The 15876-nt window shown below is 51.8% G+C and overlaps 1 protein-coding gene and 1 long non-coding RNA gene across 3 annotated transcripts in view; one reads left to right on the forward strand and one right to left on the reverse strand.

Moving 5' to 3' along the window:
• LOC126510214 (uncharacterized) overlaps positions 1-6574 on the forward strand; it is an 8873-nt gene extending 2299 nt beyond the window's left edge. Inside the window, exons 3-5 of the long non-coding RNA XR_007594338.1 lie at positions 2822-2936; positions 5002-5089; positions 6344-6574. This is a non-coding gene — a long non-coding RNA (uncharacterized lncRNA). The remainder of the gene's footprint in view (positions 1-2821; positions 2937-5001; positions 5090-6343) is intronic.
• Abcc3 (ATP binding cassette subfamily C member 3) overlaps positions 1-15876 on the reverse strand; it is a 51818-nt gene that overhangs the window by 17946 nt on the left and 17996 nt on the right. For both annotated transcript variants that reach the window (XR_007594336.1, XM_050156658.1), the window contains exons 2-19: positions 14926-15102; positions 14462-14587; positions 14119-14256; positions 13333-13458; positions 13049-13110; positions 12271-12396; positions 10932-11120; positions 7692-7869; positions 7435-7596; positions 6609-6701; positions 4637-4840; positions 4378-4524; positions 3964-4051; positions 3628-3694; positions 3278-3404; positions 3018-3194; positions 744-911; positions 277-454 (exon numbers count right to left, since the gene is read on the reverse strand). Coding sequence is in view for 1 of the 2 variants with exons in the window: in XM_050156658.1 (XP_050012615.1) it covers positions 277-454; positions 744-911; positions 3018-3194; positions 3278-3404; positions 3628-3694; positions 3964-4051; positions 4378-4524; positions 4637-4840; positions 6609-6701; positions 7435-7596; positions 7692-7869; positions 10932-11120; positions 12271-12396; positions 13049-13110; positions 13333-13458; positions 14119-14256; positions 14462-14587; positions 14926-15102 (2533 nt within the window). In the remaining variant the exon portion in view is untranslated. The remainder of the gene's footprint in view (positions 1-276; positions 455-743; positions 912-3017; positions 3195-3277; positions 3405-3627; positions 3695-3963; positions 4052-4377; positions 4525-4636; positions 4841-6608; positions 6702-7434; positions 7597-7691; positions 7870-10931; positions 11121-12270; positions 12397-13048; positions 13111-13332; positions 13459-14118; positions 14257-14461; positions 14588-14925; positions 15103-15876) is intronic.

Here is a 15876-nt window from a genome sequence, read left to right on the forward strand (position 1 = left end):
TTAACCTCTGAGCCATCTCTCCAGACCCATAGCTCCTTCTCTTTTAACAAACAGAAAAACAGACTCTGAGACCCATGGTGCTGATACAGGGTCCCACAGTTAGGGGAGAGAAGGTAGAATCTGCATGGGTCCAGTTCATTTATCACCCAGGTGGCTCCCGTTTCCCAGAACTAGGTCCCCAGCACCAGAGATACTTAGAAACCCTAAACAAGGCGGATGCTGAGGAAGGGTGGGCGTTGGGGAGGCCAGGGTTGGTGGGCACTAATTTTTTGCCACCTTCACTGTCCTTCTGGTCTTCATCTGGCGCATAGTTTCGGAGGAAGTTGGCAAAGGAGCCATTATGCTGCAGGAGCTCCAAGTAGTGGCCCATCTCAGACACCTGTCCATCAGCAAGCACAATGATGAAGTCCGTCTGAGGCAGGAAGCTGATGCCATGGGTGACCAGCACCCGAGTCTGTGGAGAAGGCAACAGGCTCTGAGCTGCAGCATCCTTAGGCATACCCCCAATCACGGGTACAGAGCCATGGGGCAAACCCGAGGAGTCATAGGCCAGGCATACCCACAGCTTACCCCACACAAGCCAGAGCCTGCTCAGCGTCTCTGGGGTGTGCCTCCCTATGGGTTTCCCCAGACCATATCCTGCTTCTCAGGTTCCTACATCTCCAGGTCTCCCCCAACACCTCCCATCTGTTCTCCTCCAAGACCAAATTTCATTTTTTGTTCCCACTCTCTTGTGGCCTCACCTTGTCTGCCAGCACACCTTCTGGTCCAATCACTTGGTCGAAAATATGTTTAGCCACGTGAGAGTCCACAGCAGACAGAGGGTCATCCAGCAAAAATATGTTGGCATCACTATAAACAGCTCGGGCCAAACTCACCCGTTGCCGCTGGCCTCCAGATAGGTTAATGCCCTAGAGGGAGGAGAAGGTGGGTGATGTACGGTGTGTAGCCAGGCTAGCACTGGACCCCAACAATGGTGGTAGATGGAAAAGATCAGATAGGCCCACGGGGAACAAGAGCCAACTCCATGTCACTCAGCAAGGCAGACCTCTGAATCTCTATTTCATAGGATACTTGACTGTCTCCACTTTAAAGTCATAGGAGGAGTGGGTGTTGGCTCTTAGACTCCTCTGGGGCAGATAAACCTATTCAGTACCCTGTCTAGTTGGCTGCCCTGCCCAATGACAGTGTTCATGACAGATGACCGGGAAAACAACAGGGGGTATATCCATAGACTGGAATTTTATTCAGCCCGAAAAAGGAAGAAAATGTTGACATGAACTTTGAGGCCATTATGCCACATGAAACCCTCTGGACACATAAAAAGCAAATATTATGCAAACCCACTTACACAGGTGTCTAGATAGCCAGAGCCTGAAAAACAAAGCAGTGGTTGCCAGAGGTTTGGGGAGAAATAATTGAAAGCTGATCAATAAAGACAGACAACAAGGTTGGAGTGACATTTGGAATGCCCAGCTTCTAGTAATTATTGCAAAACATTGCAAATGTACATAATGTAACTGAACTGGGCACGGAAAAGATAGTGAAGAGAGTGCATGAAATACTAGGTGACCATTACACATTTAGGAAATACTTTAAAAACAAAAGCAAGGTAGCTGTACAGAGAAAGGTGCTCACCACCAAGTCAAAGGATCTGAGTTTGGTTTCCAGTACCCAAAGGGGAAAGAATAAAAAAAAATGGCTTCCACACACACTGTAGCAATTGTGGGCTCTCCCACGCACCTCTCACACACATTCATGTAATAAAATGCAAACCCAACAAAGAAAAACAAAACTTCCCCCAGGAGTCCCATGTTTTATAATTCAAAGACCTTAATCAAACAGGGCTTTGTGGCGTACATCTTTTCTCCCAGGACTGGGCAGAGGAAAGAAGATCTCTGAGCGTTCAAGGTCAGCCTGGTCTACATAAAGAGTTCCAAGACAATCAGGGCCACCGGGTCAAAGTGCACCAAATGCCTCCATGACCACCCACTGCTCCTAGGCTCACTCTCCAAGGCCCTTCTATCACCCTGGGTGAAAACCCCAATGTTCAAATGGCCCGCAGGGTTCTCAGCATCCCAGCTGTCTGGACTGACGACTCCCTTGCTTCCCTTTCTTCCCCTGGGTCACTCTGCTCCAACCACATTGTTCTCCGCCTTGGGCTAATGGCCAGTCACATACCTGCCGGAGGCTTTGAATTGTCTGTTCTACCTCAGATGGCTCCAGTCTAGGTCCCTAGATGGCCAGGGCTCCACGGTCCTCTCCAGGACTGTTCCTTCTGTTCAGGTCTCTATTTCTCAGTGCTAAATCTCCCAAACAAAACAGCCCAGCACAAATTCTTATATTCCTGGGCTGCTTATCTCCCCCACTTTAGGATTATCTAATATATATTTTGTTTATCTTGCTTTTTGTTTTTCTTTCCTCTGCTGGAATGTAAGGTGTACAAAAGCAGACATTTTTCTCCTGCTGCATTTACTACCATGTCATAGTCCCTGGCAGATGCTTAATAAAAACCTGGTGGCTGCATCAGCGAATGATGTGCTCCTCTTTCTCAGTCATCAAGAGTCAGCTAAAGGGGCTGGAGAGATGGCTCATCTGTTAAGAGCACTAGCTGCTCTTCCAGAGGACCCGGGATCAATTCCCAGCACCCACACGGAAGCTCACAACTGTCCAGTTCCAGGGGATCTGACACCTTCACACCAATGCACATAAAATGAATTCAAATAAATTACTAAAAGAAAAAGTGTCAGCTCAAGAGCGATGCTTCTCCTTATAGAGACCTTTCTACCCCTGCCTACTGTTCTTTTTCCACCCTGCATAGGCCTTTGTCGTGACCCCGGGGCATTCTCTGGTCCCTGTCTGTTCATGAGTCACTCTCCCTGGAATAGAGCTGTTTCCTGGCACAGAGCTGGACATGATGGGACATGAACTTGCAAGTGAGTATGGGAATCCGGGGTTGGGCTCAAGCTAGCAACTGCGTGAGCTGGCTCGTCGGGGCTGAGGAGGTGGCTCTGTACCTTCTCTCCAATCTCTGTCTGGTCCCCACCAGGAAGCACATCCAGGTCAGCCAGCAGGGCACAGGTCTCCAGAGCCTGCTGGTAGCGCTTGGGTCTCATGGGTTGACCAAATAGCACGTTTTCCTGAAGCGTGCAGTTCTGGATCCAGGCCTGCTGGGGTACATAAGCCACCGACCCCTGGCCAGCGGAGAGGCTGCCTTAGGGTTTGTCTGAGGCCTCCCAGACTTTACGCCTTCCAGGGAGCCCTCCGCCCATCTCACCTTCACAGACACTGTACCTTCCAACTTCTCCATCTCTCCAAGTAAGGCAGACACCAGCGAAGACTTCCCACAGCCCACAGGGCCAACCACAGCCACCAGCGACCCCTTTGGGATTTGAATGTTTAGGCTGAAAGCAAGGAGGAGTGGTCAGTGGGGAGATTTGGGTTTGGTCCAAGCCTTCCACCTGCAGACCCAAGACCTCCTCGCTCCCTGACACCACCCTGTCAAAAGCAGGTTCTTCTGGCATTCTCCCTGTCAAAGACAGAGACAAGAAGAGAAGGGACCACATTTGATCTGACCTTCTGTCTGCATGGCATGGATAGCAAGTGAGGGAGAGAAGCTGGTGGTACCTGTGTAGGGCAGGCGGCAGGTCTTGGGCCCATGTGAAGGTGCCATTGTGCACGGTGATGGCATAGCCTGGGAGGACCAAGATGCACAGGGTTAGGGGTCTTGGAAGACTGCAGGGAGGCCTGGGAGGAGGCTGGGCAAAGGAGGGGATCCCCAGCCAGGACAGAGGGAGGGGCATGAGGAGCCTGGGGGAGGGGTAAAGGAGGGAGATGGACTGGGGGAGGGACTGAAGAGGAAAATGGATTGGGGAGGGGCCGTAGAATTCAGAGAAGAGGGGTCACAGGAGGAGTCTTAGAAAGTTTGGAGCAGGATTGCTCTGGATTAAGGGTACTGGGGACCTGGGGAGATGGTCTTTCTTTCCACACACTGGGGGTCAAGTTCATCTTGGCTCAGGAAATCCTGGATTCGTTTCAGAGACACGCTGGCCTGCGGGAGGGTGTGGGTTAGCCTGACCATTGCTCTATGGGTGCCCAACTTCTAGGGCTAAGCATAAGGACCTACTCACTAATGCTGGAGCCCCTCCTATAACCAAGTCTTACAAGGCTCCCACTGCCTAAAGATAAGGTCCAGAGCGCTATAAGGAGGCTGTGTCAGGAGCTCAGGCCCCGTGACTCCAAACCATCCACAACCTCCACGGCTCTCCCTGACCCCAGGAACTCTCACCATTTGATTTCCCGTTGATACTAAGTGACCCCTGCCTGGCTTTCCCCCATATCCTAAGTCCAGCAGACACCCTACTTGCCCTGGTTTACCTGGGTCAGGCCACTGATTAACTGAGGCAGCATGTTGAGGGGGATCTTTAAGATGTTGAACAAGGACAAGGACACAAAGGCCTTCTCTGCGTCCAGCACATTGTTCTCATCCACACACACGTACACTCCAAGGGTGATCAGGGTCACCTGGACAGGATGGGAACGAGTGTCACGGTGGAGTCTGTTAGGCACCAGGGAACCTCAAGACGTGGGCTGGCCTAGTAACAGCCAGGTACCCCATAGCAGTGGAGAGCCTCACCAGGAAGGGGGTGCAGACCCAGATGAAGGTGGAGACAGCCTGCAGGTAGGCACCCTTGCGCAGCAGATGAAGCTCGCTCTGCCGGATGCCTTCTATCTGCTCCAAGAAACTGGGCTCCCACGCATACAGCTTCAGCACTTTGATGCCATTCAGGATCTCGTTCATCAGTTTGATGCGAGAGTCCTTGAACTTCATTTGCTGTACCTGTGCCAAAAGGATCAGTGGTAATGCCCTCCCCACTGCCCCCGGACCTCCTGCCCGCCAGGATCACACCTCCCAAACCATCTCATCAACTATAGCCATTGCAGTTTTCTTGAGGAGCTTCCCCAGCCCACCTCTAAGGCCTAGACCCCTGTCCCCCACAGCCTGTGTCGTCGGACTCAGAAGTACAGCTCCGGGGCTGGAGAGATGGCTCAGCTCCATCTTCAGTGTCAACACCATCAACCTCACCAGGTAACATCCTTTGCCCTTGCCTTCCGTTCCCACCCCTAGCCCTTTACACAATGTCCCCAGTCAGACTATGTGCTTCCCAGGGGGGCAGGAATTGTTTGTTTTTCTGTTCACTCTGATCCTAATCAAAGGCCTGGCACACCACAGTGGTTTGTCCGCTTGGAGCTTGTGTGCTGAGAGCCTGTGTGTCAAGCCGTGTGCCAAATGGAGGATATCATGATGAACAATTCGGATTTGGCCCAGGCCATTATGCAACCGACAGTCTGATGTCAGAAGCTGGCAATAAATTGCAAATGCCAGGCCGGGCATGGTGGTGCATGCCTTTTAATCCCAGCACTTGGGAAGCAGAGGCAGGTGGATTTTTATGAGTTCAAGGCCAGCCTGATCTACATAGTGAGTTCCAGGACTACATAGAGAGGCTCTGTCTCAAAACAAACAGACAGAAAAGTAATTACCAAAATAGATGCTTAATTCTAAATCACTGTGTGCTCCAAAGGGAAAGAACAGGCTGCAGCAAGGGGAGAGAGAGGTAGGGGCAGCAGGGGAAAGACCTTGGTGCAATCAAGGTGCTTGTCTGAAGGAAGTGATGTCTCTGCTGAGAGGTAAAGGAAGGGAAGGTGTTAGAGAGGCAAAGAGAGCGAGGAATATTCCAGAAAGAGGGAAGAGTGCATGTAGAGGTATACACCGAGTTTGGTTCTTAAAGAAAGGAAAAGCCAGCATGTCTGGAATGTGGCCATCCCACGAGGAATAGAAACGGAGGCATGCAAGGCCCAAGGGAGCTTGGAGCGTGGTTGGAGTGGCCAAGAGTGGCTTATATACTGAATGCTTCGTCACCAGGGTGTGCCACCATTAGAAAGGATTAGAAGGATTAGGAGGTATGGTGTTGTTTGAAAAAGTATGTCAGCTGGGGTGGGCTTTGAGGTTTCAGAAGCCCATGCTGAACCCAGTCTCTCCCTTTGGATGAGAATAAAGCTCTCAACTACTTCTCCAGCACCGTGTCTGCCATGCCTGCTGCCATGACGCTCCCCATCATGCAGATAACAGACTGAACCTCTGACACTATAAGGAAGTCCTCAATTAAACGCTTTCTTGGATAAGAGTTGACTTGGTCATGGTGTCTCAACACAGCAATAGAACAGTGACTAAGACAGTGGTCTGAGGTAGTTTGCCATTTATTCTATGTGTAGAGGGAGCTTCTGAAAACTTCAGCAATCATTTGCAGATGGATAACTCATTGTTTGGTTACCAACATTTTAGCACCATGAAGTAAGAACATCTTGAGTCCTTGCTCTACCTGTCTCTGGACTGCCACAGTTACTCTGGGCCTTGGCCTTTCTGCTGTGAAGTAAGACAGTCACTACAGTGATGGGGATGGAGGAGTTAAGGTTTGTACAGGGGCTGTGGCCATCCACATGCAGTGCAGGGAGTGGAGAGGTCCTGAGAACAGAAGATGAACACTGGCCCCAGTGCCATCCCCAGACTGGTGTTCCCATGTAATGCAGATGCCTTTAGGAACACCCACCTGGTAGCTCCTCATCTTCATGGACACAGCTCCGTTGAGTGGGATCAGCAAGACTATGACAGCCACTCCAGCCAGGACTGATGGACCCAGGATCTGAGGAGGCACACACATGGAGGGTCAGGTAAGACAGATGAACTTACAGATAACCAAGGTCTGTAGACAAAGCTCAGCAGACCCTGGCTAACGTGAGACATGACAGGCAAAAGGCAAAAAGACATCAGTCAGGAAGGAGACAGACAGCCACAAGCACATCAGCAGAAGCTGCCAGCTGTCAGAGGATGAGCATAGATGATCCGTGGTGCACAGAGAGGGTTGCCCAAACTGGCCGCTCTGGCACAGGTCTGGGATTCTACTTCTTAGATGGGTTGAAACCTGCCTGGGTTACAAGGTGATTTCAAGATCAGCCTGAGCCACTTAGCGAGACCCCCATCTTGAAACAGTAAATTCAAAGGGCAGAAGTGTTAGTAGCAGAATGTGTGCTGATAGACACAAGGCTCTGGGTTCAATCCCAGGACTACAAAGTTGATGAAAAAGGAGGAGAGGAGAAGGCAGGGTGAAGGAGATGGTGACAGAGGAGGCTTTGTGGATGCACAGGGAAGACAATACAAACAGACCAACAGTGATAACAACAGCCACGTCCACCCTGCCTCCGGGTACCCCCTTGTCCCTGGCTTTTGAGGGATGAAACACCACCTAGGATAGGAAGAGTGAGTGACCAAGTTTCCCTGGTACCTAGGGGTGGTTTCTTGGGCATGACACAGCTTATCTATCAGCACAGATAGATGTCGTCAGAGGAAGGAGACAGAGGACAAGGCTCAAGAGTTACCTGCCAGAGGAAGTATATAGCCAAGATGACCTGCAAGGGAGCTGACCACAGCAGGTTGATGAAGGGAGAAACATCCATGAAGCGCTGAGCATCCACTGACATGAGGTTGACCATTTCTCCCACAGTGGACTCACGTTTGACTGAGTTGGTGATGACAAGAGCCTACAGATGAAGAACAAAAGGTGGACCGAGCCTATGAGCCTCTTCCAAGCAGCCCAGAAATGACCTCTCCCAGCGTGCGTTCCACTCTGGCTGACCTTCCTATAGATGACACCTATGATCGCCGTCCGTAGCCTCAAGGCCATCACAAAGATGCTGTGGTAATATTGGTGTAAGATCAGCGTCTGCATCATGGAGCTCACGAACATCAGCCCGGCCAGCAGGAAGCCCCACCAAGAGGGGGCCGTGGGGTCAGAAATAAACCTGATGAGGATGCTGTCAGGAGAAGAGCAGGTATGAGGCCAGTGTGCTCCTCAGCCTGTCCCCAACGCAACAGCTCTTATCGTCAGCCTTGCCTGCCGGCCCTCTCCTCCTTGAATGCCACAGTAGGCAGAAGAGGCACATTTTCACTGGCTACAGCAGCAGTTCTTAACCTATGGGTCGTGACCCCTTTGCCAAACTTCTAGCTCCAAAAAATATTTACATTACGAGTCCTAACAGTAGCAAAACTACAGTTACTAAGTAGCAAAGAAAGTAATTCTATGGTTGTGGGTCACCGCAACATGAGGAACTGTATTAAAGGGTCACAGCACTAGGGAGGTTGAGAACCACTGGGTTAGACCTTCCTACTCATCCTTCTTGGATGCTGGGGGTTCTAGACCCCACAACAGGGCCACAAGAATTTTCATTCCACAGATCTTGCCCATACTTGGCCCCCAGTGTTATATGTTGTCCTTTGTTGGGGTGCTTGTCCACCTCTCCTGTGACTCTCTCTATCTTTCTTCTCTTACCTCCTGGCCTATCCCACTCCTTGCCATTCTCAGCAGCCCCTTATCTTCCCACTGAACTGCCAATTGAGAATTCCCTGACACCCCAACACTTCCAAGTGTCCCCAAGCTCGTCCTCTGTTTTCATCTTATAAGAGGAGTTGTTTTGGCTTTCCAAGCCCTACTCTGTCTCCCTGAGCCCAGGATCCAATCTTCCTACTGGATCTTTCCCCAGCAGGAAGATTGGATCACATGGTTGTGTGATACTCAGTATTGTCACCTCTTCTGGTAGCACTGTGCCTTCACTAAGCAACATGATCAAGATTCACCGTGCATTGGACAAACTTTCTCTCGACCTCATGCAACTTCCCCAGCACCATCAGAGTCAAGCCTGTTGTTCTGGGGGCTGAATTGTGTCTTGACCCTCTGGTTCCTATGAATGTGACCTTATGTGGCTGTAGAGTCTTTGTAGCTATAATCAGTCAAGATGAAGTCATACTGGAGTAGGGTGGATCCTAATTCAGGGACTTTAGTTTTTCATTTTCAGAAGAGTAGGAGATTTGCACACACTCAAGTGCATGTGCGCACACAAACCCAGAGACAGAGACAGAGAGAGGCATGTGATAAATGCAGAGATCTGTGTGATGAATTTTCATGTCAGGAAAACCAAGGACTGTTGACAAACCAAGACAGGCCCAGGAGAAACACCCATTTTTTGAAAAAACAAACAAACAAACAAACAAACCAGTCTGAATCAGAGCATGGAGACAAAGTCTGAATCCAGAACTCAAAAGCCTGAAGCAGGAGACCATTGGTCAAGGCTAGTCTGAGCCCCATAGCAAGACTTAATCTCAAAAAAAGAGGACCGATCTATCTGTAGTGGTGCACATTTTTAATCCCAGCACTCAGCACTCAGGAGGGAACTCTGTGAGTTCAAGGCCAGTCTGGTCTACAGGGCAAGTTCCAGGACAGCCAGGGCTACACAGAGAAACCCTGTTTTGAAAAACCAAAACAATAGCGAAGCAACAACAAGAAAAAACTCACCAATCCTGTCACCATGCCCTGATTTTGGATAGTGGGGCAGAACTGAAGGAATAATTTCTATTGTTTCAAGTTGCCCACACAATGGTAACTTGTCAGAACAGCGCTATAAACTACACAGGTGTCTTTGCAGCACATTTTGAGTCTTTGAGTTCATTGCAGACACTCTCCGCTGCAACGAAATGACTCTTCCCCTCTGCCTCAGGCCCCAGTCATGGCAAAGCTGCTAACCAACTTCATGCCGCCTTCTTGGGACCGAGTTTGCGAGTGATTTTCGTGTACTGGAAGCCTCTCTTTCTCTGAGACATCTTGTGTCCCCAGCTCTGGCCCTCTAATCCGGCCAGAACTCCCTTCTTGTCTCTTAGGTCTGCCGAGGCCCTACTGACAGACAAGGAGACATCACTGGCTGCATTAGAAGCTCCGGCCTCAATCTCTCAGATTGTCTAGGAGAGCTGAGCTCCAGATATGGGCCCCTGGACCGCCACTAAGAGGCATCTCTTGGAGGTCCCAGCTGGCCAACACTTAGCTCTGTACCTAAGCCTCTTTCTTCTCCGAAATCACTAATCAGGGAAAGAGCCATGAGCCCCCAGTGGCACAGTCCAGAACCTGCTGATTTGACAGAACAGCTCCTGGATCCTTGCTTCACACCTCGCTTCTGCTGCCCTCTGACCTGCTTGGCCCAACAGCATCTTGCTACTCTGCCCTACCCCTCCCACACTCAGGCAGGGTCAGCCTTTGGAAATGTAAACACGACATCCCTCCCCCAGCTTCCTCTCTCTCCCCACCCCTGCTCCACCCTCTAGTAGCTTTCTCCAGTCGTTACTGCCCCAACCCTTTGTGACTCACCTGGCTGCACCTTCCCCTCCTCCTTCTCTTACTAGTTTCTTTTGATAACCTTTTGAGCCAGCACTTGTTCTCTAAGGGGGCAGGCTGACTTCCTGGACTCCCCAGGCTTTTCTCAGGCCCTGTGACCTACTGTAATCTTCCTGAATTACCTTTGGCTTCTCCCACAAGACCCTAAGACTACATTAATTAATTTGCAAATCTAGGAATGTTAGTTGAATTAATGGTTGTGCGGCGCAAAGAGGGGAATCGATGCAGGGCTCAGTTCTGTATCTCACCCTGTCATCAGAGAGAGCTCCCTCTAGTCCAAACCTCTCCTGTGACAGATGGCAGAGGCTGGCAGAAGTGGAAAGAGCTCTATGGTTAGACTTGAGAGCCCCAGACTCACATCTGCCTTGCCTTACCAGCTGTGTGCTTCACCTGCGCGCCTGCCTTTGTATTTGTAGAAAGGGAAATACAGGTACTTCCCCAGAGGACTCCTGAACAAGGTTCAAGGGGGATACTTCCTCCTGACGGGAACATGATATGTGTAGATTATGTGGAGTAGGAAATCGAGGTACAGAGTCAATACCATGGACCAAGGGTCACCCAGAAAGCAGAGAAACCTCTTTGGTTCCTGCTCTAGGGCAGCCAGCCACCCCTCCTCCGCCCAGGAGAGGGCCGCAGCAAGAGGGAGCGTAGTGAGACCTGAGCAGCTGCGGGTTGATGAAAGAGAGCAGGTCCTGGATCAGCTTGAAGCCGGCACCCGTGAGCAGGCTGGAGGTGAAGGTTCTCACCAGAGCCCACAGAAAGGAGGGCTTCTGGGACTTGGGTCGGGCCTTCAGTAGGACTTCATCCTCTCCTGGGATCTTCTGCTCAACCGCTGCAGCCTGGGGCCTGTTTGGGGAATAAACAACAGTGGGTGGAAATGGTTCCAGGAGGCTAGGAGCCTGCCAGTCTAGGCTAGGCAGGGAGAAGGAAAAAAGATGAGGAGGAAGAGGAAGAAGAGGAGGCGGCGGTAGCATTTTCTTGGCTTTCAGAACTGGAAGGGGACTAGACAACACAATTCCCCAAGCGACTGTCTCCAGGTGCCAGGGGTGCTTGCTGAAAGCACTGGGTACCCAGCTCAGAGATGTCTCTGGCTTTCTTCCTGCCTCCCAGAGCTGGCTTTCACAAGGACACTAAGACAGGAGAGATCAGACCAGGTACAGCAGAAGGCTTAGGCTTGAGCAGCTGAACAGGGAGAGGATAAAGATAGTGTTGGGGAACAGAGAGTGAGTACAGCAGGCAACTGGGGGTTCCAGGGGCCTCTCCAGATGCTCCATGGCAGGGAAGTCACAATACTACTATCCAAGCCCTTTCCTTGTTCCACCAACAGCTAAAGACCACCGGTTACTCTGGGCTGACCAAGCATTGACTTCAATACACTGGGTTGTGGGCAAGAGGGAAAAGGTCTTGGCTGTGGGTCCTGGCTGGGAGGCTGTCAAGTCAAAGGCCCTCAGCCTCAGGCTGGCTCATCCAGGCTTGTCTCCAGACAAGAGAGGCTGTACTGAGAGGGCTGGCCCCACCCTCACTAGGAAAACCCTTACAATTTCTGATTAAAATCAAACACAGTAGAGCAGAGATCTGATTAGGGCCTCTGGACCAGTTGGGTGTGGATTATTGCTCTGTCAGCATCAGTGGGGAGACCTTGGCTGTATCTTTAAATCTCTAAGCTTCAGTGCCCTCTCCAAATCAAGGGAACCATAGCACGAACACTGTTTGGCTGCTGAGAAAGTGAATGAGGTACTCTATATGCTAAGAGCTGTGCCTAGGATACACTGAATGGTACCCAAGCGTCAGCATCCTCTTGTCCTCAGCCAAACCTGGGAGGACAGATCCCACCCAGGCCTTGCTCCCAGTTGCAGCATCCTAAGGCTGCCGAGACATCCCCTCTGCTTGCTGTTCTCCCCACTCCTGCTATGCATCCCAGATGTTTGAGCAACACCAAAGGGACTGGGGAGCAGAGGGTCAGGGCACTGAGAAGTTAAGCACAGGGAGGCCTCACCTTGCTGCCTGCTGCTTTTGCCATGCTTCCAACAGTCGCTGGACCAACTTGTGGGAGCAGTCCTCCTCATTCAGAGTCCAGAGGTCGCGCTCCTCCAGAGGACGGCGGTAGCCAAGGATGGCCAGCCTGGAGGAGGGAGGAGGAATCCCCACACAGGGTCAGAATTTAGAAGACTAGTGCCTAAGGTCGAGGGAGCTCCCTCTAAATCGCAGCACCCACAGTCACTGCCATAGCAAACATGTTACAGGTAGCCAGCTGCCTCTCCCCTCCTGACTTGCGCCTCTCTCTGCCTCTGTCCTATACGTCCCCATATGCTCTATCTGTCTAAGGCCCTGGTGATGAAACCCACACTGGCCAGGCCTGAGTGTATGTGTACAAGGCGGGAGGGGTTCAGGCCAGCCTCAGGTGTGTGCGGTTAATGAATTGTCACCCAGGTCACAGACACAATTATCCTGCTCAAGCCACTCTGAGGGGCAGCCAAAGAGATGACAAGCTGGAAGCTTATACCAAATGGAAGCGCTCAGAGCTAATTATGGTTTCCTTCCAGCCCGCTGCGCCTGTCCCTGTGGCCTGCCAGACGAAGGGATGGCCTGTAGGGATGGGAGCTAGACCCCTTCAGGCTGAGCAGCCACACTCAACCCCCAGCCCAAATAGCCAGTTTCGCCCACCCTGGTCTGCCCATCCAGTTATTGGGGTGGCAGTGAGGGGAATCAGTTGGCTGATTTCTGGAGTTCGCTTCTCCCTCCTGGGTTCTAAGCTAAAGCAAGAGCCCACTCACTTTGTGAACCACCAGAAAGACAGGCGGGAGAGAAAGCCAGCACTGGCCTCTGGGCAAGGATTCTAGAAGGAGAGAGGAGGGGACAAAAGGATCAGGAGTGTTGCCCAGCATCTCAGCACCCAGGAGAGGCCGGGAGGCCATCCATGCTCTCAGGCTGTTCACAAGCTGTGGAAGTGGCATCCCCACTGTGGGTGAGATGGGGGGGGGGGAGGGGTTGCTGGTATCCTTTGGGCTGAGGTACAAACTGTGAAGCCCTCCCACCCTCCCACGGCAGGCAAACTCACAGGGTCCATGTTCTCTGTGGAGAACAATGGCGGCTTATCCTTGAAGCAGGACAGGATGAGGGCGCAGAGCACCAGGGCGAAGTAGATGTAGAAAGTGGTGAAGCGTAAGGGATCCAAGATCTTACCCTGGGGGAGAGGGACCACAAAAGGCTTTGGGAAGGCTGGCCTGCAGTGTAACATCCTGGGGAGTCAGGTTCCTCCCGGAGCACCCCAGGATGCTGAGTGGCAGGGAAGTGTTGTGATGTCGGGGGGGTGGGGACATGGGGAGGACCTGCCTTGAGCCAGGCATTGTGCTGACATATAAATCAGCAGCTGACTCCTTGCCTATACCCTCCTGAGAGAGGGAGATGGGGGCCACCTGACTGTCAGGGCTCCGTCCCACCCACCATCATAGAGCAAAGCCCTCCCCCCCCAAGCGTGTAAGAAAAAACAGAACAAAGGAACGGGACTTTATGCACACCTACACACGTCCTCGTGACAGACACTGGCATCCCCATTAGATACTGACCCTGGGAATGGCAGTTTCAAAACTGTCCTCCCCTTCCCCTACCCCAGTACTCCCAGGAGCACACAGCTATGGTGGGATCTCTGACCTATTTCCCTGCACGGCTCAGATCTCCCACTTCCTGCCACCGAGCAGAGACATAGTAGGTGGAGGAAGAGCATGAAAGGTGCCAAAGAGAGGAAATCCCCGGACTGCAACAGAAGCCTAGACTCCACAGTGACCTTGAGTCTTGCCAACACGCTCCTGGGCAGGGCGAGACCTGGAAGGTCTGACCCTCTTACCTCTGCCACGGCTGAGAGGATCTTGGAACGGAAGGGGATGATGGCACAGATCACACACAGTAGCCAGAAGATAACGAGCACCCCTGAAGACTGCACCCCACGGAGCCGCTCATACTGGATCAACAGTGTGGCCAGCAACTGTGTAGGAAGGGCAGGGAAGGCTTGGCCCAAGCACACACATCTGGGCCTGCTCTCACCCCCTCTGGTGTGGCCAGATGTTTGGCAGTCATTTTACCCTCTGACCACTGCCATGTGCCCACCCTCTTCCTCAGAGCCCATGGTCTCAGCATACCCCACCCCCCCACGGGAGACCTCCCCACAGTTTCCTGGGCCCCACACTAACCATGGTGATCCCCACCACCAAGGGTGTGACAAACAAGACAGGAGCAGGAGCTGAGCCGGAGAGCAGGCCATGGAAGGAATAGAAGAGGTCCACCCAGGAGACACACCACAGCAGAACGCCTAGGGCCTGCAGACAGGGCACAGGTTGGAGTCTCCATCCCTAAGAGCAGTGCCAGTCCCTGCCGGGGAGGGGTCCCCGCTCATGCAGCCACCATAAAGCTATCAGAACTGCCTACTCAGAGCGTCTAGGGTGGGTGGCGGGAAGTTCTGTTGTTTGGACATTCTACAACTTTCAAAACAGGGAAGGGCTGCAGACCCTGTTAGTAAGCTTCTATGAGCCATAACTGGGGAAGGGGCAGCGGCAGGGGCAGGCTGGGAACACTGGTTTAGCTATCAGTGAGGGACAAGGGGTTTATCAGAATCCTTTAGGTCTCCCCACTCAGAAGGCAATTCGGGGCCCCTGACCGTCTTGAGCCTGGACAAGCGGGTGAGGACGATGTAGCCATGCTTGTTGTGCCTCAGGTAGAACAGGTAGCAGGGCAGGGCAGCCCACAGATAGATGCAGGGGATCCAGGCCAGCAGGGAGTTCTGGAAACAGGGTGTGAGGTCCGGAGTATCGGTATATATAGACAGGTTGGAGTCCTGGGGAACAGAGACAGAACGGTTTAGCATAGCGATGACTTCCTATAGGCATAGCTGTCCCTCAGGGAGGTGGCTGGATCTAAGAGGTGGGCATGGGGTGGAGGATAGGCGAGGGCAGGAGACTGAGCATGCCCGTGGATAGGTGAGCAGGAGTGACCTGGTGTGAACTCCCAGGAGCCCGAGGCTGCCTCACTTCCTCATACTCTTCCTAACTGAGGGATAATTTAAGCGCAATATAAACTGCACCCATTTAACTGTACAAGTCAGTGAGTTTGACAGTTGCGTAACTCCTCAAAGCCATTGCCACCATAAAGACACGGTATTTCCATTATCCTGCAAGGTCACTGATGTCTCCTTGCCTTCCATCCTCCCAGGCTAACGGTGTCTTTCAATATTCTTAATCTTTCCCCCATTTTTTTCAAGATGAATTAAAAAAAAAAAACAAAAATAAACAAACCTCCGTCTCCAGAACTCTCCTAAGCAAGGAAAGAGCTTTCTGGGTCCTTAGGTGGCAAGGTTAGGTGGATGACTTTTTTGCATCAGCATGGAAACCTTGGATTCCTAGAATCCAAGTTTCTGTTTTAAAACCAACCCAGCATGGTGGTCCACACTTGTAACCCAGTGTTTTTTTTTTGTTTTTTTGTTTTTTTTTTTTGCTTTGTTTTTTTCGAGACAGGGTTTCTCTGTGGCTTTGGAGCCTGTCCTGGAACTAGCTCTGTAGACCAGGCTGGTCTCGAACTCACAGAGATCCGCCTGCCTCTGCCTCCCGAGTGC

This window comes from Alexandromys fortis, unplaced genomic scaffold, assembly GCF_014885135.2.
Source record: "Alexandromys fortis isolate MF-2015 unplaced genomic scaffold, M_Fortis_MF-2015_v1.1 scaffold_31, whole genome shotgun sequence".
In the NCBI taxonomy this organism is placed as follows: domain Eukaryota; kingdom Metazoa; phylum Chordata; class Mammalia; order Rodentia; family Cricetidae; genus Alexandromys; species Alexandromys fortis.